Genomic DNA, 26,804 nt, shown 5'->3' on the forward strand with positions numbered 1-26,804 from the left:
GACAGGCAGCAGCAGACATCCATTGCAGGGTCTGCAGCCAGTGCTGTGTGGGGGCAGAGCAGGAGGCCAGCGGGGCCCATGGGCTTGGTTCCAGGGCAGTACACGTCAGTCCAGCCATCACAGTGACCCCTGCTGCACCGTCTGTGCAGGCCCTCCATTCCCTCAACGGAAACATACAGCCCTGAGTTCAAAATCCAGCCCTACCATCCCTTTTTCAGCCTCATTTTCTTGCACAGACAGAACATACTTTCCTAAGGTATTTATTTATTTATTTTTGGCCATGCCGTGTGGCATGCGCGATCTTAGTTCCCCAACAAGGGATCGAACCTGAACCCGTGCTCCCTGCAGTGGAAGCACAGAGTCTTAACCACTGGACCACAGGGGAAGTCCCTTTCCTAAGGCGTTTTGAGGGTTAAACAAAACAACATGGGCTTCCCAGGTGTCACAGTGGTAAAAGAATCTGTCTGCAACGCAGGAGATCCAGGTTAGATCCCTGGGTCGGGATGATCCCCTGGAGGAAATGGCAACCCACTCCAGTATTCTTGCCTGGAAAATTCCATGGACAGAGGAGCCTGGCAGGGGTCATGGCATTGCAAAGAGTTGGACATGACTGAACACACATATATACTTTCAAACAAAACAACATACAGGAAGACAGCTGGGGTGATAGGTACCTAATCAATGTTAGTTTTTCCCCTTCTTTCTACACTGAATGTGTCCACACTCTTGTCTGACTTCCTATTCAGTGTCTCTTCTTTCTCCATCATTGCAGTGTGCTCTCCTCATTATGACAGGCTTTGAATATTATTTTCATTCAGTCATCTGGAAGATTTCTTCATCTTTACAATTTCTAGTCTAATTGGAAATGGTGAATTTTTCTTAATCATGTCTTTACAGACAGTTCATAACTGATGCTATTTAATACAAAAATAATATACCTCAATCAGAGCTGAACTTATGCTTAATAAATGCTGTTTGATTTTGGCAACAATGAGTATGAGAAGAAAAGAGAGAAATAATTAATCATTTTCTCAACATTCATTTGAATTCTGCCCCTAGGCACTGTTGATGAAAACAAAACAAAAACCAAAAATCAACTTTGTGGCTTAAATTAAAAACTTGCTGGAATAGACCTGTTCACTCCACTCAACAGAGACTCTATTTCAGTTCTTCCTAAACTTTCCCTCCAGTGCCTTGTGCTCAGTCGTGTCTGACTCTTTGCGACCCCATGGACTGTAGCCCGCCAGCCTCCTCTGTCCACGGGATTCTCCAGGCAAGAACACTGGAGTGGGTTGCTGTGCCCTCCTCCAGGGGATCAGGGATTATTATTTTCTTGACTTTTTCTCTGGGAGGTATTTGTACTTGCTAGTGAAATTCTTTAATTTGTTTTAAGATTACATAAAATAATTAAATATAACATGTAATTTTTCATCGTCAATCATCCAAAAAGAACAATTTTAAAGGTTGTGTCATGCTGCCATGTTTCTGACATAAACTGTCAATTTGTGTTACACTAATTTACGTGCCCACCTGGAGGGCATAAAAATACTTTTTATCCTAATGTTAGATAGATCTGGATTATTAGATTAAACAGTTTTGTCAACTTGAAGGATAAAAAATTGCATCTTGTTTAATTTCCTTTTGCTACAATAGCGTGTTTAAATTTTGTAGTCACGTCTTTGTGGTTTCCGTTTTGTGTCTTGAAATAAGTCTTTCTTTATCACAACATTATTAAAATGTTTTCTTACACGTTGTTTTTACATTTTCATAAATTTCCTCTACTGTCTTCAGCTTCTTCATTCATTGCGACTTTCTCTTGGTTCATGCCCCAAGGATCCCGTGTTGTGCGATGGTTGATTGTGCTAGCTCCGACCGAAGAGGACGTGGGTTTGAGTTCTCGCTCTGTCGCTTGGCTCTTCTGTCCCTCAGGTGTATAGTGGCAGTTATAATAGTTTCTGCCAATAGGATCATGTGTTAAATGTGTTAATTCATAATAGCATAGTCTACTAGTGTATTACGTTAGTGTTTGTATAATACAGTATTAACACTGAGAGCAGAGTACTATACTGTGGTATATGTGCACACACGGCCCACCAGTTCAGGCTTCACTGCCGCTACTGCAGGAGAAGCAAAGCGTTTGCAGTAGCACCTGGCACTGATCCTTTGTTATGAGGTTCATGAGTCTCAGTATGAATATTTTTCCAAAGGCTTTATGAGATTTTTTTTCAATCAAGGAACAAAGATGTCTCATTTCTGGGAAATATTTCTGGATTATCATTATAATTTTTGTTGATTATTTCCCTCCCACCATTTTTCTCTGCTCTCTCTCCCACCTCTGTTCTTTTTCTTACCTTCTTTTATTTATATGTTCTAGTGCTATTCTGATCTTACAATTTTCCAGTCTTTTCCATTTTCACGCTCTTTTTTGCTGCTTTATTTTGTGGTTTTGGTTTACTTTACCTTCCAAGCTTACTAAATTATAAAAAAGATTCTGCTGCTCTAATTTTAATTTGAAAAAGCTTTCTTTTCCCTTTGTCCTTCCCTCTCTTGTTCTCCTTTCTTTAATATACATTCATATTTTTTGTTATTCATAATGGCACTTTCACCCCCAAAACTATGGACCTTTTTGGCTTATTTCATAAGAAGATATTTAAATATTCTTTTTTCTTTTTTTAGGTTCTCAGCCTTTTAATGAATTTAGTATCTGAGGGTTATAGACTTTCTCTGAAGATTTTGGAAACCAAGACACCTGGATTCTAGAGGCTCATGCTAATGATTATCTTACAGACACTCACTCCCTCTGTCTCTGTGAAGCAGCACACAGCTGTTCATTTCCTGATGGTGAGCTCCCGGGACTTGGAAACAAGATGTTTGCGATGGATGCCCTTTATCTTTGGAATCCCTTCCTTCCTGCACTGGCAGAATCCAAATCTCTTGTCCTTCCACAACTCATATCTTTAAATATTGGAAAATTTTGAATGGAAAAATGCATATTATTTAATTCCATGTAGTACCCGCCTCTAGTTACGAGAGACTGGTGGGTTTGCAGCCACATTCTAATGCTGAAAAAAAAAATCAAACACAGTATCCTTTTAATACTTTAATTTGCTTTAAAGGTGGTTAAATTTGATTCATACAGAATTATGTTTTTAATACCCATTTCATACATTTTCTAGACCAAAAATAGTCTTCTGTTATTTTCATTGATGTAGCATTTACTTATTCCTGTTGTGTACATTTCATTTCTCTTGTATTCTAATTACCTACTGGGATATTAATTTTCTACAGCTGTGATATTAATTTTCTACAACAGTAAAATTTAGTTGAACTCTGTCAGCAGAATGCATTTGAATAGCTGTGGAATTTATAAGCAATCTGTGGCAGCTAATAAAATGGTAAATATTAACATGGGATAATCAAAGTTGAAACAGTAGAGAATATGTGAAAAAAAATTACTAATGGTGCTCAAAAAGAAGAATGGGATGATATTATAAAAATAAAAGTACATATATTTAGTTTTTGAGCTATAAATTTTTCATTGTTATTTTCAAGAGTTTAGGTATAATTTTTTTAATACAAAGTTAATATAAATTTGTTTAGTTGCTAAGTTGTGTCCAACTCTTTTATGACCCCGTGAACTGTAGCCTGCCAGGCTCCTCTGTCCATGGATTTCCCAGGCAAGAATATTGGAGTGGGTTGCCATTTCCTTCTCCATTAATATAAATGAGTTACATATTGATACACCTTTGTTTCCATTTTGAACATATTTATAGAAAGTTTTAGCAATCAAGGAACTATTCAGGATCATGAAGTAGGGTGCGCCCAGTTCAAGCTGAGATCTGCAGAACTATAAGCTGAAGTATTTTAACAAATTTACTATCTAGTCACATTAATCACCTGCAAAGTAATTACAAGAATACATATCAGCTGATCATCCTTAAGATGACATCTTAAGGAGAAAATGGAGAATTTCATTTGCTGTAATTCTTCTCTAAAGATTTTAAACGAATGCATAGAAACACTTTTCCAAGAGAATGGGGCTTTCCTATATAGTATATGAGATTTATTATGAGAGTTACAAATTAGAGATTTGATTTATGACAAATATTATAGAAAAAAATTGAATGTCACATAAGTTTACACAGGAGGAAGTTTGCAAAAAAAGACTAAATATGAGGGAGATAAACAAGTTGATTGAAAATTTACTGTCAGGTTTTCATATAACGTAGCACAGTTTTATTCTGCAGTGGATACATCTGAGGACTCTAAGATGAGTTTGAGGGTGTGTGTCCAGAAATCTTCTTAGCACTCAACACATCTGATTTCTCATCTCATTCTATGAAGAAGTTTGCCTTGAACTTCTTCTAGTAAGGAATAGGTTGATTTTTCAGAGATCTGGGAAACATTCTGATAACCACAAACAAAATTATGTCTTCTTAAGTTTAAAAAAGTACTTATTTGACAGCGTTGGGTCTTAGTTGTGGGCCCTTAGTTCCCTGACTAGGGGTTGAACCCACAGCCCTGCTATTGGAAGGCGGATTCTTAGTCACCAGACTACCAGGGATGTCCCTGTCTTCTTAGATTTGTAAATATTTTGTTTGTCTGTATAAGACCACAATACCCAAATAGTCATGGCTTTCAGACTGTGTAGCTCATCATTAGGAATCAGGCCGTCATGATGCTCATGATGAAAGATAAAGCTCTAGATGGTGAGTTGTAGCAGGTGGGATGGAAGCATGGGCACACCCTGGGGAGTTCGTTACATCTTACGAAACCGACCAGATATTTTTTCTAATGGATGAGGAAAACTTTTGAATGATTTAAAGATGAGTGATTGGATCAGAGTTGCTGGCTTACTCAACAAGACTACAGAGGAGCCATTGGCAATCCTTTTCCACCATCACACAACTGATAGATAAAATTTAGCCCCAGAGAAAACAGTTTCTCAGAGAAGGTGTTTTGAAGGTAGAAAGAAGCCTCTGATTTTATGTACATTTCCTTAGGTTTACTTATCATTCTTCCTTATTATCTCCAGCTAATCAGCATTCCTCCAAGTCCAATAGCAGAGATGAAAACTGCTGGTACCAGCCTGCACAAGAATGAGGCCAAAATGGGTGAGTGTGGTGAGAAGCAAGGATGTTCATTCTTGCTGAGACCTACGAGTACCTCTCAGTATAATTATATTCAATATTTTAAGTTTCCTCATGTAGTCAATAAACTGTGAGAATTTCAGAACCTGGAAATCTTAAGCCTAGAGAGTTTCTGGTTAGTAGCACTTCCTGGTAGGTCAATACTGCAGTGATTTCTCTAGTTGTTTTGAAAATATCCAGATAAATAGAGAATAGGAGATCTGAGATCCATGAAAATTGAGTTAAGGAGTACAGAGCAAAGGAGGTGATGTGGACATTTCTTCTCTTTTATGAAAAAGTACTGTACTGCAAAAATTCCAAAGTATTTTTCTAGGCAGGATGAAAAATTCTTGGTATGCATTTTACCATCAGTGTGCCCAGCACACAGCAATGAAAACCATCTTAATCCCCAGTTAGTTTTTAATTTTTTAAAAAATTAATTTTATTGTGTGTTTTGGTTGTGCTGAGTCTTTGTTGCTGCGCGCAGGCTTTCTCTGCTAAGGGTGAGCGGGGCTACTCCCTCGTCGCGGTCCACAGGCTCCTCCTGTGATACTGGTTGCAGAGCACCGGCCCTTGGGCGTGCGGTCTTCAGTAGTTCGGCTCCGAGGCTCGGTAGTAGTGGTGCATGGGCTCAGTTGCCCCGTAACGTGGTATCTTCCCGGACCAAGGATTAAACTCAAGTCCCCTGCATTGGCAGGTGGATTCCCAACCACTGGACCACCAGAGAAGCCCTTTTAATTTTTAATTAGTTATCTTTATTTTAACTCTGTGAGAGATTGAAATGTATTTTCATCAGTTATTTATTTTTTTAATATTAAGTACTCATGTCAAAAGGCTGAACTATGTTTGTGGATTTATTGCCATTGTATCATGTCATGTTGCCTGTAGTCATGGCACTGAAAATAGGCCAGGACAGGGAAGGGTTGGGAGCACAGCCTCTGAGGCTGGTACTGGCCTCACTGGGTGACCTCGGGTCAGATACCATCGGGCATTAAGTAGCCAAGTGCTCAGGTCATGATATTACTGCTCATTAATACCGAGCACTGTGTCCCAGGAAGCAGCAGAGGTCTCCCTTACATTGACTGACTTAATCTACCTGGTAGCGCTGCAGGACTGGCCCTCTTGCCCTGTCTCCTGGGTACACAGACACCAAGGCTGGAATACAGGCTGCTGGCTCTAAGCTCTTCACTGACCCCAGAAGGCTGTCAACCCCACAGTTAGCACAACAACCAGAGAAAAGGGCATGATTTTGCAAACAAAAACATATTTTAGAGGCAAGGGAACAAGCAGGCCTCATGCCTTTTTTTTTCTTTTAATACCCCTCAGTTATATTCATTTTCTAAAGTGCACAGGATAATCTGAATTACTTGTATTTCATGTTTCTTGACAATAAGAATATGGAGATTCACTTTTTTCCCCCAAGAGTCTATATTTCTTTATATGTTTTGCTTCAATTTTATAATTGTGAAAACCAGAAATGTTCATTTTTATCATTTTTTAAAAATATATTTAACAATCACTTACTAGAATAGGCTCAATGGTAGAGAATCTGCCTGCAGTGCAGTCGAGATGCAGTTTCGATCCCTGGGTCAGGAAGATCCTTTGGAGAAGGAAATGGCAACCCACTCCAGTGTTCTTGCCAGCAAAATCCCATGGACAGAGGAGCCTGGTGGGCTACAGTCCATGAGGTTGCAAAGAGTTGGCCATAACGAAAGCACCAGTAGCAGCTCCTAGAATAGGATGCTAAATCTTATAAAATTATCAGTAACTCCTTTGGATTGATCTTGGATTATGTCCACAATGGTGAATTGGCCATTGTTACTGAATTCACTCATTTTCACTACTGCTATGAAACATAATATTTTAATGAAAACCATTTATGTTTACATAATTAATAACTTAGTATAAATTGATAAATCATGTAAAAATTAAAATTTTCTAATTAAGTCAGCACAGAACAGCTTTATGGTTGCTCAAGTCTTCATGCCTCTATATAAGTCTATTCTAATTCTTATCAACTTCAAAAAATTTCCAGTTCTGGGAAATTTGGCCAGCTCTTTAAGGAAGCATACTAGTTTATATTCTTTCCTACATGATATATAAAAGTAAATTACAAAGACCTTGAAAAGAAGTGAAAAAATAAGCATTAAAAATCATTGGAAAGAAATTTAGGAAAATAGTTCAAATTGGGAGATTTTTCTAAGTACAAAAGCACTTGAAGTTAAAATACAGGATCATTTGTCACTGTTTGACAAGAAGTCTAAAAGGATTAAATTTTGAGTTTAACCCCTCTGAAACTGGACAGCATTCAGTTCTTTGAAGCCTCAATTTTAATGATTTTCCCAGGAAAGCAATCATTAGCTACTATTTATGTGTCAGAAATTAAAAGATGCTTACTCCTTGGAAGGAAATTTCTGACCAACCTAGACAGCATATTAAAAAGCAGAGACATTATTTTGCCAACAAAGTTCCATCTAGTCAAGGCTATGGTTTTTTCAGTAGTTATGTATGGATGTGAGAGTTGGACTGTAAAGAAAGCTGAGCACTGAAGAATTGATGCTTTTGACCTGTGGTGTTGGAGAAGACTCTTGAGAGTCCCTTGGACTGCAAGGAGATCAATCCTGAGTGTTCACTGGAAGGACTGATGTTGAAGCTGAAACTCCAATACTTTGGCCACCTGATGCGAAGAGCTGACTCATTTGAAAAGACCCTGATGCTGGGCAAGACTGAGGGCAGGAGGAGAAGGGGACAACAGAGGATGAGATGGTTGGATGGCATCACTGACTCAATGGACATGAGTTTGAGTAAACTCCGGGAGTTGGTGATGGACAGGGAAGCCTGGTGTGCTGCAGTCCATGGGGTTGCAAAGAGTCGGACACGACTGAGCAACTTAACTGAACTGAATGTGTCAGAAAACATTTTAGCTGGGTTGATTCACTGAGGGGTCCTGACAGTGGAGGTGAGTGGCCTTGAAGTGGTCAGAAAACTATTTTTGTTAAAAAATTTACAGGAAGTTACTTTTTTACCTGAGATAAGTCTGCCCAATGTGAGTACATTGTCTACTTTCTTTGCTTTGGATGGATATATAAATATATATGGGCTTCCCTGGTCGTGCAGTGGTAAAGAATCTGCCTGCCAATGCAGAAGATGCAAGAGACATGGGTTCAATCCCTGGGTCAGAAAGATCCCCTGAAGGGGGGAATGGCAACCCACTTCAGTATTCTTGCCTGGGAAATCCCATGGACAGAGGAGCCTCGCGGGCTACAGTCCATGGGGCCACAAAGAGTCAGACATGACTGAGCAACTGAGTCCACACACACATAAATATATATTTGTGTATATATATATATTTATTTCAGGCTGGTAATACTGTCATCTGACGATTGCAACTTTGGGTCTTAAGTCATGTGTATTTTTAAAACACCATTTATTTTTGGTAGACAATTCGTTCCAAACACGAATCTAATGAAACAATAATGAAAGAATCAGTGAAGATGCATGTAGCAACAAAGACAAAGAACAGGTATCTCGCGGGAGCTGGAAACACGGAATCATAGACAAGGGACCAGGAGGATGCTGAACAAAGAGAAAGGACAGCATTTCCGCTTGACCCCGTGAGTTCCATACAGTATTGTGTGGATTTGGCCACAGCAAATAGGCCCTCCTGTTTCCTTCCATCAGGAGGAGATTAGAAATTGTAATTTTTCAAAAGAAAATTAAGCCGAGAAGTTTAGCCGTGTAAGAAACATATTCCTCTCAGCCTGGTAGACTGGAGATGGCTCCTTGAGAGCTGCTGATTTGGCCAGATCAGCAGCCTTTCCTTGGTTGATGCCTCGAGCAGAGTTATCGAACAACAGTGTAAATGGTTTCAGCAGGTTTAGAAACACGACTGAGAATGGCAGAGCATTATACCTTCTAGAAACTTTGAGGAGAACCTGGATGGGGAACACGGGGAAGTTAAATAATTCGGCTGTGACAGACTTGAGTTCAGCATCCTGACTGTAACTGAAGCCTGAGGTTCCTCTCTATCTGTGGGATGAGAAGGGTCCTAGAAACCCCCCAGAGCCTTGAGCAGAAGGGAGACAGTGTAACTAAACCAGCAAGGGGGGTAGATCCCTACATGTTGTGTTAACGCCTCATTTCTGCTTCCCTTTTATCTGAAATGTGTTTCTAGATATTGTTGAATTGACTAAATAACTAGGCTCTGATACGTTGAAGAGATAAGTGTTTTTTTTCTAAAAATAGAGGAGGGAAAGGTGAGTTCCTTGGGGGTTATTGTTTGGAAAAGCCCGACAGCTGGAGGTCTGATGGCTGTAAGTTCTCTGTCACCTATGGACAAAGAATGAGAGGTTTTAAAAATGAAGAAAACCTTTGTGCCTCTTCATCTTGGCATTGATCGCTGAAACAGGAGAGCATGGCCAGGAGACAAAAGCTTGTCTGTGACTGAGAAGGGGTGTTTCAACACTGAACCCGGCATTCTTGCCCGATTTCCTGTCGTCCTGCACCCACCAACCCGGCAGCCTGGGTCAGAGGGCTGTGGCCATTCTGGTCTGTGTGCTCGGCCCCCATCTCCCTCCTGCCTTCGGCCACTGAGTCCTGCAGCTTCTTCCTCCCCGAAGCCTCTTGAATCCAGGTGCTTTCTTCATGCTCACTCCCTTCACCCTAAATTTCCCATCAGGTTTATGGCTGCAGCCGCCCAGCTGGTCTTCCTGACAACAGTGTCTCCCTTCTCGGATCTGTTCTTTGCGGGGGTGACTGTGAGCATCCAGCGGCCCCTCCCCTCTACACCTGTGCAGGATAAAGGCAGACTCCCCTGCACAGCACCTACGTACTCAAGGTCCTCAGTGCTGGGACACGGGTGTGATTAGAGGGCTCTTTACTCAAGCCCCAAGTGCAGAATCCATCAGTGCCACCCCTTTCCAGTAAAACTCCTTGTAAAAAACCATTGTTTTGTTTATAAATAAGCCTTAGATGTCCTCTAGGGCTTTCTTTTCCAGGGGCGGGGATGTATTTCCCTTTTATTTATTTATTTAAATTAATTTTTATGGGGGTGTAGTTGAGATGAGGTTGGGAGAGCAGGCGTGGAGGTGGAGACTGGGAAAAGTTGAAGCTGGAGAAGTGAGCGTGGCTCAAATTGCGTGAATATACGTGGAATCCAGGGCTTCCTTTTAGCCAGACTGTTAACCCTCAGACGCTCTCATATATAACACATGCTTATGAACATGTCAGAACGTCCCTTAATGACTCTTTGATTTCAGCCATGCTCCACCCCACCCCGGCTCCCCCAGACCCCTTCTAAAGGACACGCAGCTCCCTGGGAAGGCAGCTCCCTGCCCTGTGGCCCGGGCTCCTTCCTCTGTGGCAGTGTGCCCCCTCGCCCTCCTTTGCACCCACTCTTTCAGGCTGGTTCCTGTTTTTCTTGAAGAACTCATGTAGGAAGCCTCAGAGAGTCCTGCACACCGTCTCGCCTGGCCTGATTCAGAGCCGCTGCTCGGCACCCTCTTACCCTCTCCTGTGTACCCAGCTCACCTCTTAACTCTTTGCCTTCATGTCTCTGTGAGCTTATCCTGAACTTGAGGAAAGAAGGTCTATTTACCTTTGTGTCTGTGGAGCCTTGTGAAAGGCCAGGCTCACAGAGGGCACTCAGTAAATGTTAATGCATAAAACTATGAAAAATGCATGCAGCAGCTCTATGCAGAGAAGGTAGACTCATGTCTCATGGATCTCCTTGCACATGTTTGGTGGCTAGTAATTACTTTTTGAATCAGAATAATTGAATGATGTGGCCTGGTTCTGGCCAATGGGGAAATGATAATCCTTTTAAAAATGAGAATTTTAATAATAGTGTAAGACTAAATATGACTGTCACATGTATGCTATAGGTGTATAGGAGAATGAGGAAATGATTATTTTTAGCTAGCTCATAATATACTGACGCCGACAAATGTACCAATTTAAAAGGTTTTTCACAGTCTAAACAGATGTGAGTTTAGTAGAAAAATGAGGAAAGTGAGAGTTTGCTGGTAGACAGTCCTCCCTGAGCCTCCTGCCCCTCTGCATGTTTTGTGAGCAAAGGCAGGGAGGGCCCTTGTTCTGAAAGATGGATCAAGCATCTCCCTCCAGAGAAGAGGGAAGATTATGCCCCTTGCAGTAAGGGTGTCTCCCTCTGGGACAAAGTGTGGGCTGGATAATCACCCACTATAAAATATTAGGGTTCCCTATGCTGTGGTTCCTCTCCTGTAACACAACCTTCTTCATATGTGAGTGTCGCCTGATCCTCTCTGCATCTCCCTGTGAGAAATGGGACTCAGGAAACCGACAGAAATGCTGATACACTGGCTAATACTATTGCTCTGAGTAATAAAGGTTCCTGGGTCTCTGAGCCAGGCATCTCTCGTCTTCTGCCGGCACCCATGGAACTGCGGCAGGCCAACTGGCTAGCTGGTACATGGGGTGAAATCTTAGACCCTCACAGTTCTCGACAACGTTAATCAATAGTGATGTTTAATGCTTTTTTACCATAAGGGTGGGCTTCCCTGGTGGCTTAGACGGTAAAGAATCTGCCTGCAATGTGGGAGACTTGGGTTCAATCCCTGGATTGGGAAGATCCCCTGGAGGAGGACTCGGCAACCCACTCCAATAGTCTTGCCTGGAGAATCCCCATGGACAGAGGAGCCTGGCAGGCTATAGTCCACAAGGTCACAAAGAGTCAGGCACGACTGAGTGACTAAGCACATCACAGCATAAGGGCAGTGAATCCCAGTTTTTGTTAGATTTTCACATTGACTTATTATTTAGTAAGACTTTGCTAAGTTTCAGTGAAATTCTTCCTCTTGTGAAATCATGGCTTTATGAAATAATTTCATGATACTGACCAGCAGGACAGTTTCAGAGAAAGAGCTGAATAACTCCTTGATATGTGAGAGAGAGATATGCTGGAATTCTTACTGGAGAACAGAAAATTAGGTGAGTGGTTCTCTTACCACTCAAATTCATGGGGCAGAAATAGTTATTAATGAAAATTAATTTCCAATAAAGGTAGTCCAGACACCTAAGAATTATCCAAACTGTTTCTTATAAGGCACATAGATTTTTGTTGCTGCTACTGCTTTGATGTGGGGAATCTCTTTTTCAGATATATATTTTTTTAAACAATAGATAGCATGCTGTCAATGTAAAAATAAAATGGGGGAAAAAATCAGTGCTTATTTGATTTTCCCAGTGAAAAAAGAAACACTTGTTTTAGGACAAACACAAAGCAGAGAAAATGAATGATTCCTGCAGTTTTAGAATGAAGCTTTTATCCTGTTAGAGCCTTTGTTAAGAACAGCGAAAAGCATGTTTAAATTCTGAATATGGAAAATTGTTCTCGAAGATTTTCTACCCTTTAAAATTGCTCTAAGAGATGATTGCTACATCACAATAGGGAGCTTTAAAGATAGAAAATAAAGAGATTACAGGGTAAATAGCCTGCAAGCTGTGATGGTTAACGTTCAGGGGATGAGTCACTGGTGAATATATCACTTATCAGAGTTTTTTGGTGAATATAATTTCCTTTGTTTCCTTGACAGACAGTTAAACTGAACTGAGAAGATGCAGTCAGTGTATTTTAGAGGGTCCTGTTAACCACTGTTAGAATGTGGGGCAGAAAGCAGAGAAACGTGGCCCACACAGGAAGCATGGTGTAGGGGTTGTGGAAGCCGGTTGACAATCAGACAGCTTTGTCTATTGATAACTTTCAGTTACTGACTCGGTTCATTATTCTCAAACATTTTAACCACTACGTGTCATTGGTTGACATGGTTGACAGAATGGTTGACATGTGAGTCGATTGAAAAAATTTGATTGTATAATAAGTGAATGGTCAATGATTGTCATTTTGATATTCACAAACTTTTGAATGACTTTCCCTTTTGTTTAATAACAAAAGGTCCTGGCAGTGTTTACGTATTGCATCTGTATGTTTAAATTTAAATTTACCAGTTAAAGTTAGCACGGGCTTCCCTTGTGGCTCAGCTGGTAAAGAATCCACCTGCAATGCAGGAGACCTGGGTTTGATCCCTGGGCTGGGAAGATCCCCTGGAGAAGGGAAAGGCTACCCACTCCAGTATTCTGGCCTGGAGAATTTCATTGACTGCATAGTCCATGGGGTTGCAAAGAGTCGGACATGACTGAGTGACTTTGAAAGTTAGCACGACTTTAAATCTCTTGCGTAGAAAGAGATATGGTATAAAAACAGTAATCGGTGTGTGTTCAGTGGCTCGGTCGTGTCTGACTCTTTGTGACCCCGTGGACTGTAGCCCACCAGGCTCCTCCATCCACTCCTGGTGGTACTGCCGGACACCCCTGTGTACTTTGTAAGAATATTTTTTGCTTCTGTAACTACAGGCAGACATTCTCTGATACCAGTGCCAATGACAGTAAAACCAAAACTCTTGTATGTGTGCAAAATGTTTCTTTTTGGTCTCTTTTCACATGTATTGTTTTATGAAGCCTGCCTGGTAGAGACTTACTTGTAGATGTCCTTGGTGTTGTGCCACGGTGTCTGGCAGCCTTGTGCAGGGAGGGGGCGACTACAGGCTGAGTGGTCTTTCCTGAGTGTGAACCAGTTGGGCCACAGCCCAAGTTTCAACCAAACACTAACTTAGGTGCTGCTCTGAGGAGTTTCGTAGGTGATTAGAGTCCACAAGGAGGGAGATGATCCCAGAAAAGCTGGTGGAGCTGCTTCCATCTGGTGAAAGACCAGCACTGAGGGTGTCAGTCCTGCTTGTTAACAGCAGCTTCACGTTTGATAGTCAATAAAAAAGTGATACTCACAAACTTTTGAATGATTTGCCTTTCTGTTTGACAACAGAAGGTTCTAGTAATGTTTACATATTGCATCTATGTGTTTTTAAATTTACCAGTTAAAGTAAGCACAAATTTAAATCTCTGGGTGGAAAGAAATATGATATAAAAATAGCAATCAATATGTGCTCAGTTGCTAAGTTGTGTCTGACTCTTTGCGACCCCATGGACTGCAGCCCGTCAGGCTCCTCCCCGCCAGGCTCCTCCATCCGTGGGATTTTGCTGGCAAGAATACCGGAGTGGGTTGCCATTTCCTTCTCCAGGGGGATGTTCACATCCTGAAGTCCCTGCCTGCTCTTCCTGAGGTTGTGGTCTGTGGGTGTGTTTTAAAAATAATTTTACTGTTTGTTTATTTTGGCTGTGCTGGGTCTTAGCTGCTGCAGGCGGCCTCTCTCTTGTTGTGGCGAGCGGGGGCTATTCACGGACCGGCGGCAGGACGCTCACTGTGCATGAGCTCGTGATGGTCGGGACGCTGGGCTGAACTCAGTGGTTACAGGACTGTGGTGGGCTGAACGGTGTCCTGCTAGATTGTAACTTAGTTGAATGAGCTCATAAGAGTGAGTCCTTATCAGATAGCACTGGTGACTTCATGAGAAGAGAAAGAAGTCTCTCTATCTACATTCACTGAGGAAAGGTCATGGGAGTTCACAGCAAGACAGCAGCCATCTGGGAGCAGGAAGAAAGCTCTCAGCAAAATCTGACCCTGCCGATGCCCTCATGTTGGACTTCCTGCCTCCAGAAGTGTGAGAGAATAAATTTCTCATGTTTAACCACTCGGTCTACGGTATTTGGTTATGGCAGCATCAGTAAATTGTGGAGTGCTTTATTTTAGGGCCAAACATCCTCAAGGACCATTTTTATTATTGTCTTATTTATTAAGAAGAAAACTGAAGCTTTTTCACTTAACAAAGAGTTAACACGTCTGAACTGATCAGCAGTAGTGATCAGCGGTGATCGCTGACTGGCTACTGGAGGTGTACAAGGTGTTTCAGGAAAGAATAAGAAACAGATAAGCTGGGCTCAGATTCAAAGAATGAACACCTGCTGTGTAGGAACAGTCAAAATGTAACACCATTAAAAGCTTAGTCTGCACGTCCTTCTGATGCTTGTTGGAGCTGTGGGTCTACTGACTGTCTCACGGGTAACAGGACGTGCGCAGATTGTCTTCTCCATAAATGCTCTGCCGAATGCACACTCTTTTCCTTCGGGGTTTTCTTCAGGCTCACGCTGGTGGGTGCTGTTACCTTTGCTGCAGTCGCCTCCTGCAGCCCTCGCTGGGGCTCTGCTGTGGCCCTGGCTGTCTCTTCCTCTCTATGGTCCTCCTGGCCTAGCTTTCAAAGGTCAGAAACAATTCCTAAACCAAGGGCTCCAAAGACCTCCTCCACTGTGGACAAGTTCTCAGACCAAGGACAGGATTTGCTGATCTGGATTTAAATCCTGTTTGCCTGTAACTGGAAGTCACTGAAAGGCCCCAGGTTTTGCATTTTTTAAGCGGGGTAATATCTACCTTGCGGCTTAGGTTAAGTAGAAAGTGTTTTAAACAGAGTAACCCGTGTGAGGGCTTCGCAGGTGGCACTAGTGGTAAAAACTCCACCTGCCAGTGCAGGAGACGCAGGAGACTCGGGTTTGGTCCCTGGATTGGAAAGATCCCCTGGAGGAGGAAATGGTAATCCGCTCCAGTATTCTTGCCTGGAGAATCCCATGGAGAGTCTGGTGGGCTATAGTCCACCGGGCTGCAGAGAGTCAGATGCAACTGAGCACATGCATAACCCATGAGAAGTTCTTTGCACAGCACTTATTCCTGTAAGTGTTGTGTACACATTAGCTGGTTATATTTATGACCATGGAATAAGACACCCCAGAGCAGCAGATCTCCAACCTTCCTGGTCGTAAAACATCATCCGTTCACTGCAAATACGCTTTAAGGCTGTGGAGTTAACTTGCTAATTTGCTCATGGGGAATGGGTCTAATTATTGTGATATGTGTGGCCACTGTGTATTATTATGCACAGTTCTTGATTTTTGGAAGAGGAGCACACTGCACTGGAGGTGGAAAATGGTCAGTTCTGTTGGCCGAGAGACATGTAGGAGCAGCTACTGTCATCCAATGTCCAGCATGTCAGACTGGACAGGGGCTGGGCAGTGCCCAGGACATTCACTGCTGGAATTTGATTCTTTAGCAACACAAACTAGGAGCAATGGGATTGCCAAGGGCCTCCTAAGGGGATTCAGGAGCTTGTTTTATGTTTTAAAAATTATTACTGGATGGAGGATACGAATTAGGATGTTTGATCTGTCTCTAAAACTGATATTTGTTGTTGTTCAGTTGCTAAGTCATGTCTGACTCTGCGATCCCATGGACTGTAGCATGCCAGGCTTCCCTGTCCTTCACCATCTCCCAGTGTTTGCTTAAACTCGTGTCCAGTGAGTCAGTGATGCCATCCAACCATCTCATCCTCTGCCGCTCCCTTCTCCTCTTGCCCTCAGTTTTTCCCAGCATCAGGATCTTTTCCAATGAGTTAGATCTTCACATCAGGTGGCCTAAGTATTGTAGCTTTAGCTTTAACCTCAGTCCTTTCAGTGAATATTCAGGGTTGATTTTCTTTGATTGACTGGTTTGATCTCCTTACAGTCCAAGGGACTCTCAAGAGTCTTTTTCAGCATCATAGTTCAAAAACATCAGTTCTTTGATGCTCAGCCTTTTATATGGTCCAACTCTTACATCCATATATGACTACTGGAAAAACCATAGTTTTGACTATATGGACTTTTGTCAGCAAAGTGATGTCTCTGATTTTTAATATGCTGTCTACTTTGGTCATAGCTTTTCTTCCAAGGAGCAAGCGTCTTTTAATTTCATGACTGCAGTCATGACGCAAAGTGATTTTGGAGCCCCCTCAAAATAAAACCTGTCACTGTTTCCACTTTTTCCCCATCTGTTTGCCATGAAGTGCTGGGACTGGATGCCATGATCTTAGTTTTTTGAATGTTGAGTTTTAAGCCAGCTTTTTCAGTCTCTCACTTTCATCAAGAGGTTCTTTAGTTTCTCTTTGCTTTCCGCCATTAAAGTGATATCATCTACATATCTGAGGTTGTGGATATATATCCCAGCAGTACTGATTGCAGCTTGTGAGTCATCAAGCCCAGCATTTCTCATGATGTACTCTGCATAGAAGTTAAATAAGCAGAGTGACAATATACAACCTTGACTTACTCCTTTCCCAATTTTGAACCAGTCCATTGTTCCATGTCTGGTTCTAACTGTTGCTTCTTGCCCTGCATACAGATTTCTCAGGAGGCAGGTAATCTGGTCTAGTATTCCCATCTCTTTAAGAATTTTCTATAATTTGTTGTGATCTACACAGTCAAAAGCTTTCAGTTCAGTTCAGTTACTCAGTTGTGTTTGACTCTTTGAGACCCCATGAACTGCAGCACGCCAGGCTTCCCTGTCCATCACCAACTACCTGAGTTTACTCAAACTCATGTCCATTGAGTCGGTGATGCCATCCAACCATCTCATCCTCTGTCGTCCCCTTCTCCTCTTGCCCTCAATCTTTCCCAGCATCAGGGTCTTTTCAAATGAGTCAGCTCTTCGTATCAGGTGGCCAAAGTATTGGAGTTTCAGCTTCAACATCAGTCCTTCCAATGAACACCCAGGGCTGATCTCCTTTATGATGGACTGGTTGGATCTCCTTGCAGTCCAAGGGACTCTCAAGAGTCTTCTCCAACACCACAGTTCAAAAGCATCAGTTCTTCGGCGCTCAGCTTTCTTTATAGTCCAACTCTCACATCCATACATGACTACAGGAAAAACCATAGCCTTGACTAGATGGACCTTTGTTGGCAAAGTAATGTCTCTGCTTTTTAATATGCTGTCTAGGTTGGTCAGAACTTTCCTTCCAAGGAGTAAGCATCTTTTAATTTCATGGCTGCAGTCACCATCTGCAGTGATTTTGGAGCCCCCAAAATAGAGTCAGCCACTGTTTCCACTGTTTTCCCATCTATCTGCCATGAAGTGATGGGACCGGATGCCATGATCTTAGTTTTTTGAATGTTGAGCTTTAAGCCAACTTTTTCACTCTCCTCTTTCACTTTCATCAAGAGGCTCTTTAGTTCTTCTTCACTTTCTGCCATAAGGGTGGTGTCATCTGCATATCTGAGGTTATTGATATTTCTCCCGGCAATCTTGATTCCAGCTTGTGCTTCCTCCAGCCCAGCGTTTCTCATGATGTACTCTGTATATAAGTTAATTTAGCATAGTCAATGAAGCAGAATTAGATGGTTTTTTGGAATTCCCTTGCTTTTTCTATGATCCAGCAGATGTTGGGATTTGACCTCTGGTTCCTCTGCCTTTTTAAAATCCACCTTGTGCATCTGGAATTTCTTAGTTCACATACTGCTGAAACCTAGCTTGAAGGATTTTGAGCATAATCTTGCTAGCATGTGAAATGAGTGCAACTGTATGGTAATTTGAACATTCTTTGGCATTGCCTTTCTTTGAGATTGGAATGAAAACTTACCTTTTCCAGTCCTGTGGCCACTGCTGAGTTTTCTACATTTGCTGGCATATTGAGTATAGAACTTTCCTTAACAACATCAAGATATTTGATGATGACTTTTCTTAAGTCATAGTGTTTTACTTTTGGATACCATATCATATCCATAGAAAATAGCATTTTTCATAAATCCTAGAGGACATAAAATGCAGGAGAGAAAATACGGTTGTATAAATTGACACCAGTGGAGATTATTTTTCATGCTAATATGTTTAATCAGTGAAATGAAAATGAAACCAAAAAAGAGAATTTTAACCAAATACTGATAAATCTCAAGGTATATTATCTATTCAATAGAAAGATAAAAATAAACCATATAATATTTCAATTTTTAGGTTATGAACTGTAAAATATCAGAAATTTCATGGAGTACAAGCCTAAAATACATACATTCAGATTTTTATTTTTTTATTTTTTTTTTTTTTATACATTTATTTATTTTACTTGGGGGCTAATTACTTTACAATATTGTAATAGTTTTTGCCATACATTGACAAGAATCAGCCATGGGTTTACATGTGTTCCCCTTCCCGAACCCCCCACCCACCTCCCTCCCCCTCCCATCCCTCTGGATCATCCCACTGCCCCGGCCCCGAGCCCTTGTCACATGCATCGAACATGGAATGGTGCTCTGTTTCACATATGACAATACACATGTCTCAATGCCATTCTCCCAGAACGTCCCACCCTCACCTTCTCCCTCAGAGTCCATAAAATTGTTCCATGCATCTGTGTCTCTCATTCTGTCCCGCATATAGGGTTATCGTTACCATCTTTCAGATTCCATATATATGCATTAGTATACTGTATTGTTGTTTTTCTTTCTGGCTTACTTCACTCTGTATAATGGGCTCCAGTTTCATCCATCTCAGTAGAACCGGTTCAAATGTATTTTTTTTAATGGCTGAGTAATATTCCATTGTGTATATGTACCACAGCTTCCTTATCCATTCATCTGCTGATGGACATCTAGGTTGCTTCCATGTCCTGGCTATTGTAAACAGTGCTGCGATGAACATTGGGGTACACGCGTCTCTTTCAATTCTGGTTTCCTCGGTGTATATGCCCAGCAGTGGGATTGCTGGGTCATATGGCAGTTCTATTCCCAGTTTTTTAAGGAATCTCCACACTGTTCTCCATAGTGGCTGTACTAGTTTGCATTCCCACCAACAGTGTAAGAGGGTTCCCTTTTCTCCACACCCTCTCCAGCATTTATTGCTTGTAGACTTTTGGATTGGCTGCTATACATTCAGATTTTTAAAATGTGATTATTACAAAGTTTTTTTTGTCGTCTGTCAAACTTGGTTTGCTTTCATTTGCATGATTTATTCCTGTAACCATATTCTTACATCAGAGCAGGCAGTCATGTAGGAGCTGCAGCGCTGATCATGTTAGCTCTGCAGATGCTCAGACCTTCCTGGCCCCAGTTAATGGCTTCAGTGCCAATTTTAGCACACAGTTTCATAATATAGTATTGTTTATATTGATCTCTCTGTCTAAGTAATCCCTGGTGGCTCAATAAAGAATCTGCCTGTCAATGAAAGAGATGCGGGTTCAATCCCTGGGTCGGAAGATCCCCTGGAGAAGGAAATGGCAACGTCCTTGCCTGGAGAATCCTACAGACAGAGGAACCTGGCGGGCTACAGTCATGGGGTGGCAAAGAGTCTGACAGGACTGAGCGACTGAATCATCACCACATGTGTCCGTCTGGCTGCCTCTCAGTTGTGGCACAGGGACTCTCTAGTTCTAGCCCGCCGGCTTAATAATATCAGCACCCAGGCAGAACTGCCCCTCGTCACATGGAATCTTAGTTCCCAGGGACTGAACCTGTGTCCCCTGCATTGGAAGGTGGGTTCTTAACCACTGGGCTACCAGGGAGGTCCCTACGGTACTGTTTCTTATTTACATTTCTTTTCTCTGATGCGTTTCCAGTCACAAAAGGAATGCTTCTTGACTGCAGGGTGAGAGACCAAACAATACGAAGATGAGTAAAAATAAAGTCCACCTTCCCGCCTTCCTCCATTCCCTGTCTCTGTGCAGGTCTCCCCTGGGGCCTCCGACCTCACCTGCCCCTCGGCCTCCCTCCCTCCTGGAGCTTTGCTTTCCCGCCCCCTCGGTGGCTTCCCTAGGTGTACCAGGCTCGCGCTGGGCCCCCGCACCTTTCTGCTCTGGTCGCAGTGCCGGGCACCCGGGGACCAGCCCGTTTCCCCTTTCATTCTTACAGAGGTCAAACTTTCAGACTTGCCTGCAGTGATTTCAAAATTACCGAAGAGAAATGAAAATCCAGCCCCGACTCCACTGTGCCTTTCCCCCCTCATCCGGCCACTCTGGCTCTGCTGGTCCCGTGCCCCATGAGGGGCTGTGGCTTCATTTCCCACAGCGCATCCTCCCCTCCCTCCCGCAGCCGCCGCCATGTCTAATGTAGCCTTGAAAACACGTATTTGTTGTTGTTGACGTGCAGCTTTGCAATCATGAACCTCTCCTCCTGCCCACCGCTTTCACTTCTCTTTCTGGTTGGTACTGGTTACTGATTGCCAGCTCCTATATTTTTAATCAGCTCTTCTTTCAATTGTTTTTCTCAAGGCCACCCAGCTGTAGGCCAGGGTCTGTCCCCTTCTCTCCTGGGGCCCTCTCATCACCCCCCTAGCACCTGCTCCCATCACTTCCGGGTTACATCCTGTCCCTTGCTCTCTCCAGGGGGCCCTCCCATCACCCCCCCAGCACCTGCTCCCATCACGTCTGGGTTACACCCTGTCCCTTCCTCTCTCCAGGGGGCCCTCCCATCACCCTCCCAGCACCTGCTCCCATCACTTCCGGGTTACACCCTTTCCCTTCCTCTCTCTGGGGGGCCCTCCCATCACCCCCCCAGCACCTGATCCCATCACTTCCGGGTTACACCCTTTCCCTTCCTCTCTCTTAGGGCCCCTCCCATCACTCCCCCAGCACTTACTCCCATCACCCCCGGGTTACACCCTGTCCCTTCCTCTCTCCTGGGGCCCCTCTCATCACTCCCTCAGCACCTGCTCCCATCACTTCCGGGTTACACCCTATTGGCCACAGGTCTCAGTTTTGTTCAAAGTAGGAAAATGTTTATATGTTGCTGTCAAGCTTCAGATATTTTCACAGATAATTATTTTTTCAAACAATTATTTGTTATTTGTTATTAATTGTTATTTATTCTAACAACAGCACCGAGAAGTAAGAGGGAAGGCGTTGTTACTTGGTACTTGGAGTGACACCCTGGGGGCTGGTGTGACATTGCCAAGGTCTGTCAGGTGCCCGTGAGTCTACAGCCTAGATCGCCAAATTCCTGGTTGTGTGTCTGCTCCCTCACATCACACGCTAGGTGTCCTCTGAGCTCTGCTTCGTGGCGACTAGAATGTCAGATGTCTAACAACAAAGATCTGCTTAGTCCCCTTCCCCCATTTTGCGCCCCAAATGAGGTCCAGTTCTCCCATTCAAAAAGATTCAGTCATCTCTGTGAATGGTACAGGATATTCTCAGGAAGTCAGAAGATGTGAGAGTCCTTCTGACTTTATCGTCTAGTGATTTGTGTCTTCCTATTATTCAAAAAATGGAACAAAATGGGATGGGGTTGTTTGGAATTTAAGTATTCATCAGAATCACCTGAAGGTTTGCTGCACACGGTCTCCTGGGCTCCACCCCTAGAATTTCTGACTCAGTAGGTCTGGACTTGCATTTCTGACAAGTTGCCTGATGATGCGAATGCTGCCGACTTGGGGACCACACTGTAAGAACTACTTTGTTGTTTAGTCGCTTTAGTCGTGTTCAACTCTTTTGCGATTCTGTGGACTGCAACCCGCAGGTTCCTCTGTCCATGGGATTCTCCAGGCAAGAATACTGGAGTGGGTTGCCATTTCTTTCTCCAGGGGATCTTCTGGACCTAGGGATGGAACCCGCTTCTCTGGCATTGGCAGTCATGTTCTTCACCACTGAGCCACCTGGGAAGAAGCCCTTAAGAGCATGTGCCCACATAATCTCTAAATTCCCTTAAATACTAACCAGTTGTGATTGGAAGTGACAGCGCTCACCGTCAATGAGCTGCTGATGACACCGCGTCACTTGGCACTTTTGATGACGGTTAACTAGAGGCTGGAGAAGGAGGAAGCTCATGATAACACCCCCCAGCACTTCCTGCAGGTCTGCCTGAAGCTGGGTGTGAATCCAGTATTGGTCCTCTTTTCCATTTGATTGTATGATGAACTTGAATGGCTAGTGTTTGCTTTAGAAATTTGTAGAGACATAAAAGCCAGTCTGCATGCACTCTGATTCCTGAATGAGCTTTTCACTTAGCATAATATTCTCATATAATAACCTGCCTGGTGGTGTAAGTCTCCAGTTACCTTGCCTGCCTTGTACAACACTGATCCTTAAGGTTGATGGTAATGGTACTACAGTGACTGATGAGTGAGATCTTATTCTGTAATTCTGGGTCTCAGAAAATTAAACAGAAAAGGAATTTATTTGGGTTCTGTAGCTGGTTTCTAGTCAGGGCGGCAGCTGCAAAATTTATGTTTCTTATCTATGATTTTGCTAGGTTCATGGGTTCTGAGGGAAATAATCCTATTTTCCTGCTTAATAAATACAGGGTAGACCCATTAATTACACTGAGATTAATCTGGCATTTAGTGCAGACACTAAAAAGGGCACTGCATTGAGTATTTGACCTTTTACAATATTAACAGTTGGAATGGGCTAAAATTTAACATACAGCACAAGTCCAAAAATAGAACTAGCAGCATGCTCCAGAGAATTTTTGTATTTCATTCAGCAGCCTTCCAGTAAGAAATTACAGGCAGTAAAACCATCTAAGAAGACATAAATAAAACTGATTTTCTAAACTGTGTGGATACCATTAAATATATCATTTATTATACTAATTATATAATAGTAATTCTCTTTGGTGCTTTACTAGGTTAGAGAGCTAAAAAGAGGCCAGATAAGAAAGACATTTAAATGGGTGTAATGCAAATTTCAATTTGTAATTTTGAAATACATCCAAAAAATCTTTAAGGAAAAGTAAACAGTAAGGCTACACAATCTTTTATTTGTTTGTGTTTGGTTTTTTTAGTACACACATCCACACAACATAAACTCAGTTTCAGAAACCAAATAATAACTAAGGGAAATTATTATAATACCATGTCCTTTAATAATAAAATGAAAAAACTTGTTTGAAAGGACAGATACAATTAATGACTTTTCTTCAGAGTTTATTCATATATGTGTACCCTGAGACATTTCAGTTAAGCCTGTGAACCTTTGGCCAAAGTTCAAGAAAATGTTTATTGCTTGTTAATGGACATTGCTCAAGTTTTATCATGTATGTGCTTTCATCAGATCAAGCTTTGTTTGGGAGAAGATCTCTTTGGAAATACTCTGGCCTGTCTGAGTTTTTTCTTTTTTTTCTTCCTGTGTGTAAGAGAGCCATCTTAATAGTGCTGTGGTTTATCTGGAAAACTGAATAAAGATTACTGAACTGTAGAAACAAGTTCAATCCAAATTATAGCACCATCCACTTTGCATGTGGCTACGTGTATTGAAAAAGAGTCATGTCTGTTTTTTGCATGGATTTTGCATGGATTATTTCATAAATATTATTATTTCTTTCTCATCGCTCATTTCTTTCATGAAAACTTGCAGTGGCCTTCATACCCCTCTTCTCCTATCTCCATCCTCCCCTCACAGGACATAACAGGTGAAATAAGACCACTGTCTAGATGTTCATGAACTTTCCTCCTCTGAGATGGAAGTATGTTCCTCAGTGATGGGTTTTAATGTCTCGCCAGCATGTACACCTTCCTTTAGATTATAAACCCCAAGTGCAGGAGCCATGTCTCTTTATGTGCTGCCCAAGTTCTGACTTCTGATGGCAGTTAATCATAAGAATCGTCAAGTGAGCGAGCTAGAAAGTGCTCTTCCAAACGCCTCCATCTTGGCAGTAAAAGGATTAACTAGAGCTTGCCCTGAAATGTCGCTCTGATGTGCTTCCAGGGTGTAAGGAGTCCCCTTACCTTCTGAGCAGAAATGTATTTTGACCCTTCCCCTGTTACTAAACTTCTCCATTCTTTATTTTTATCCAGCCCTGCAGAGACTCCATTTGGTAGCTACCCTGCACCAAAGTCAAAGTTAGAAAAAATTTATGACACAGAAAACACCAATACCAGTTGGCTGCTGCTGCTGCTGCTGCTAAGTCGCTTCAGTCGTGTCTGACTCTGTGCGACCCCATAGACGGCAGCCCACCAGGCTCCCCGGTCCCTGGGATTCTCCAGGCAAGAACACCGGAATGGGTTGCCATTTCCTTCTCCAATGCATGAAAGAGAAAAGTGAAAGGGAAGTCGCCCAGTCATGTCCGACTCTTAGCGACCCCATGGGCTGCAGCCTACCAGGCTCCTCCATCCGTGGGATTTTCCAGGCAAGAGTACTGGAGTGGAGTGCCATTGCGTTCTCCGTACCAGCTGGCAGTCTGTGTTAATATCTAAGATGGCAGAACAAGCATATGTGAGACTAAAGAAATCCGTGGCTTACGATTTCCCGAGGAAGCTTAAGAGTTAGTTTGCGTCCAGTTATAGGATCCGTAAGTTGTGGGGCTATGAAGCACAGCACGGTGACTGTAGCTAACAATACTGGATTGTATATTGGAGATGCTAAAAGGGAGATGTTAAAGGTTCTCATCACAAGAAAAATATTGTGATATTTAATAGCAAAATAAACAGAAAATCAAACCAAAAAACACAAACACAAAACAGTCTAAATGTTTGACAGTGGGAGTTGTTTATATGGATTAATCTACAGACCTATGCTTAGAATATCATTTAGCTATTATAAGTGATGATATACAAAGATATTAATGATGTGGCATTAATATCAGCCATGGCACACTGTTAAGGAAAAGGCTGATTAAAAAGTAGTATAGAAGATAAGATACACTGAGTAAAAAACTCAAACTAAACAAAAAGACTGGATATATCTTTATACATAAATACAACATGATAGTCTCTGGGAGATGGTTTTAAACATTTTATTTTATTCTCATTTCTCATTTTATTCTCAGTGCTTTATTCTTTCACCAAATTTTCAATTCCCATACATTATTTTAATCAGAAGTATTTGTACTTACAGATAGATATAAAATAGTAACTTGCTGGAATAAATATTCTTGGAGAGTTTATAATTTTGTAATTGTATTGTCCTAAAATATGCCAGCTACTGTTTACTGCCTAGACAACTGCCCATTTTCCCTTTTCTCCTTGTGGTAAGAAGCCAGGGTGGAAATATTTTGATCTCAGGGAAGTCAGGATTTTCCCTCAGCCAAGGAGATAAATAGTGACTATGACTAGTACGCTCATCACAGCAGTTCCTTCCTCTTTGCCCAGTTACTAACTTTCCTAGCCTCCCTTGTCCACAGAGATGCCCATAATGTCAGAATTCTGGCCCATTAAATGGAAGACATCTGCATGGAAATTTGGAGAGTTTCCTTCACTGATTAAAAAATTAATAAGCCTCATAATAGAGAAGCTTTTTGTTTCTTCCTTTTGTGTTTTGAAAGTGAATGTGATGCCTGGAGCTCTGGCAGTCATCTTGAGAGCAAGAGTTACAAGCATGAAGGTGAAAGCAAACTGGCTAAGCACAACGGAACAGAAGCATCGAAAGAGACTGGATCCCCAATGTCATCACTGAGTAGCTAAACCCACAAGAGCCTCCAAATGATTAGGCTTTTTTATATGATAAAGAAATGAACTATTGGTGTAAATGACTGTCAGTTAGTAAAAAACATTCCTAAGTATTATATGAGGTCCACTAGCAAAGTTAGATGGTGGGATTGTAGCTATCTTTAAAAAAAATACTCTTAGAGCCGCCCCCCTTGTAAACACATTTTTTGAAAATGTATTTGAAAAGAGAGAATGTTGTAAACAATGTATTTGTTATAGCGCAGTCTGCAATTGTTTCTCTTTCTAATGTGTGTAAGATCATAGCATCCGGTCCCATCACTTCATGGCAAATAGATGGGGAAACAATGGAAACAGTGACAGACTTTATTTCTGGGGGCTCCAAAATCACTGTGGATGGTGACTGCAGCCATGAAATTAAAAGAGGCTTGCTGCTTGGAAGAAAAGTTATGACCAACCTAGATAGCATATTAAAAAGCAGAGACATTACTTTGCCAACAAAGGTCCATCTAGTCAAGGCTATGGCTTTTCCAGTATTCATGTATGGATGTGAGAGTTGAACTATAAAGCTGAGTGCCAAA

The 26,804-nt window shown here is 42.1% G+C and overlaps 1 protein-coding gene and 1 long non-coding RNA gene across 8 annotated transcripts in view; one reads left to right on the forward strand and one right to left on the reverse strand.

Annotated features, from left to right (window-relative positions):
• DOK6 (docking protein 6) overlaps window positions 1–26,804 on the reverse strand; it is a 364,846-nt gene that overhangs the window by 6,115 nt on the left and 331,927 nt on the right. Inside the window, exon 8 of one of the 7 annotated variants that reach the window (XM_081562685.1) lies at window positions 8,536–9,458. The exons of 5 other annotated variants lie outside the window; for them this stretch is intronic. In XM_081562685.1, the coding sequence (XP_081418811.1) occupies window positions 9,319–9,458 (140 nt within the window). In that variant the 3' untranslated portion in view covers window positions 8,536–9,318. Of the gene's footprint in view, window positions 1–8,535; window positions 9,459–23,580; window positions 25,032–26,804 lie in introns of those variants that run through there. One more of the 7 variants, XM_081562687.1, reaches the window with a different exon arrangement.
• LOC145534664 (uncharacterized) lies at window positions 317–26,490 on the forward strand. Its single transcript, XR_014074855.1, has 4 exons — window positions 317–1,929; window positions 2,677–2,841; window positions 5,036–5,114; window positions 24,637–26,490. It is a non-coding gene; the product is annotated as an uncharacterized LOC145534664 (long non-coding RNA).

Source organism: Giraffa tippelskirchi, chromosome 14 (genome assembly GCF_054371585.1).
Source record: "Giraffa tippelskirchi isolate mGirTip1 chromosome 14, T2T-mGirTip1v1.2.pri, whole genome shotgun sequence".
Classification (NCBI taxonomy): domain Eukaryota; kingdom Metazoa; phylum Chordata; class Mammalia; order Artiodactyla; family Giraffidae; genus Giraffa; species Giraffa tippelskirchi.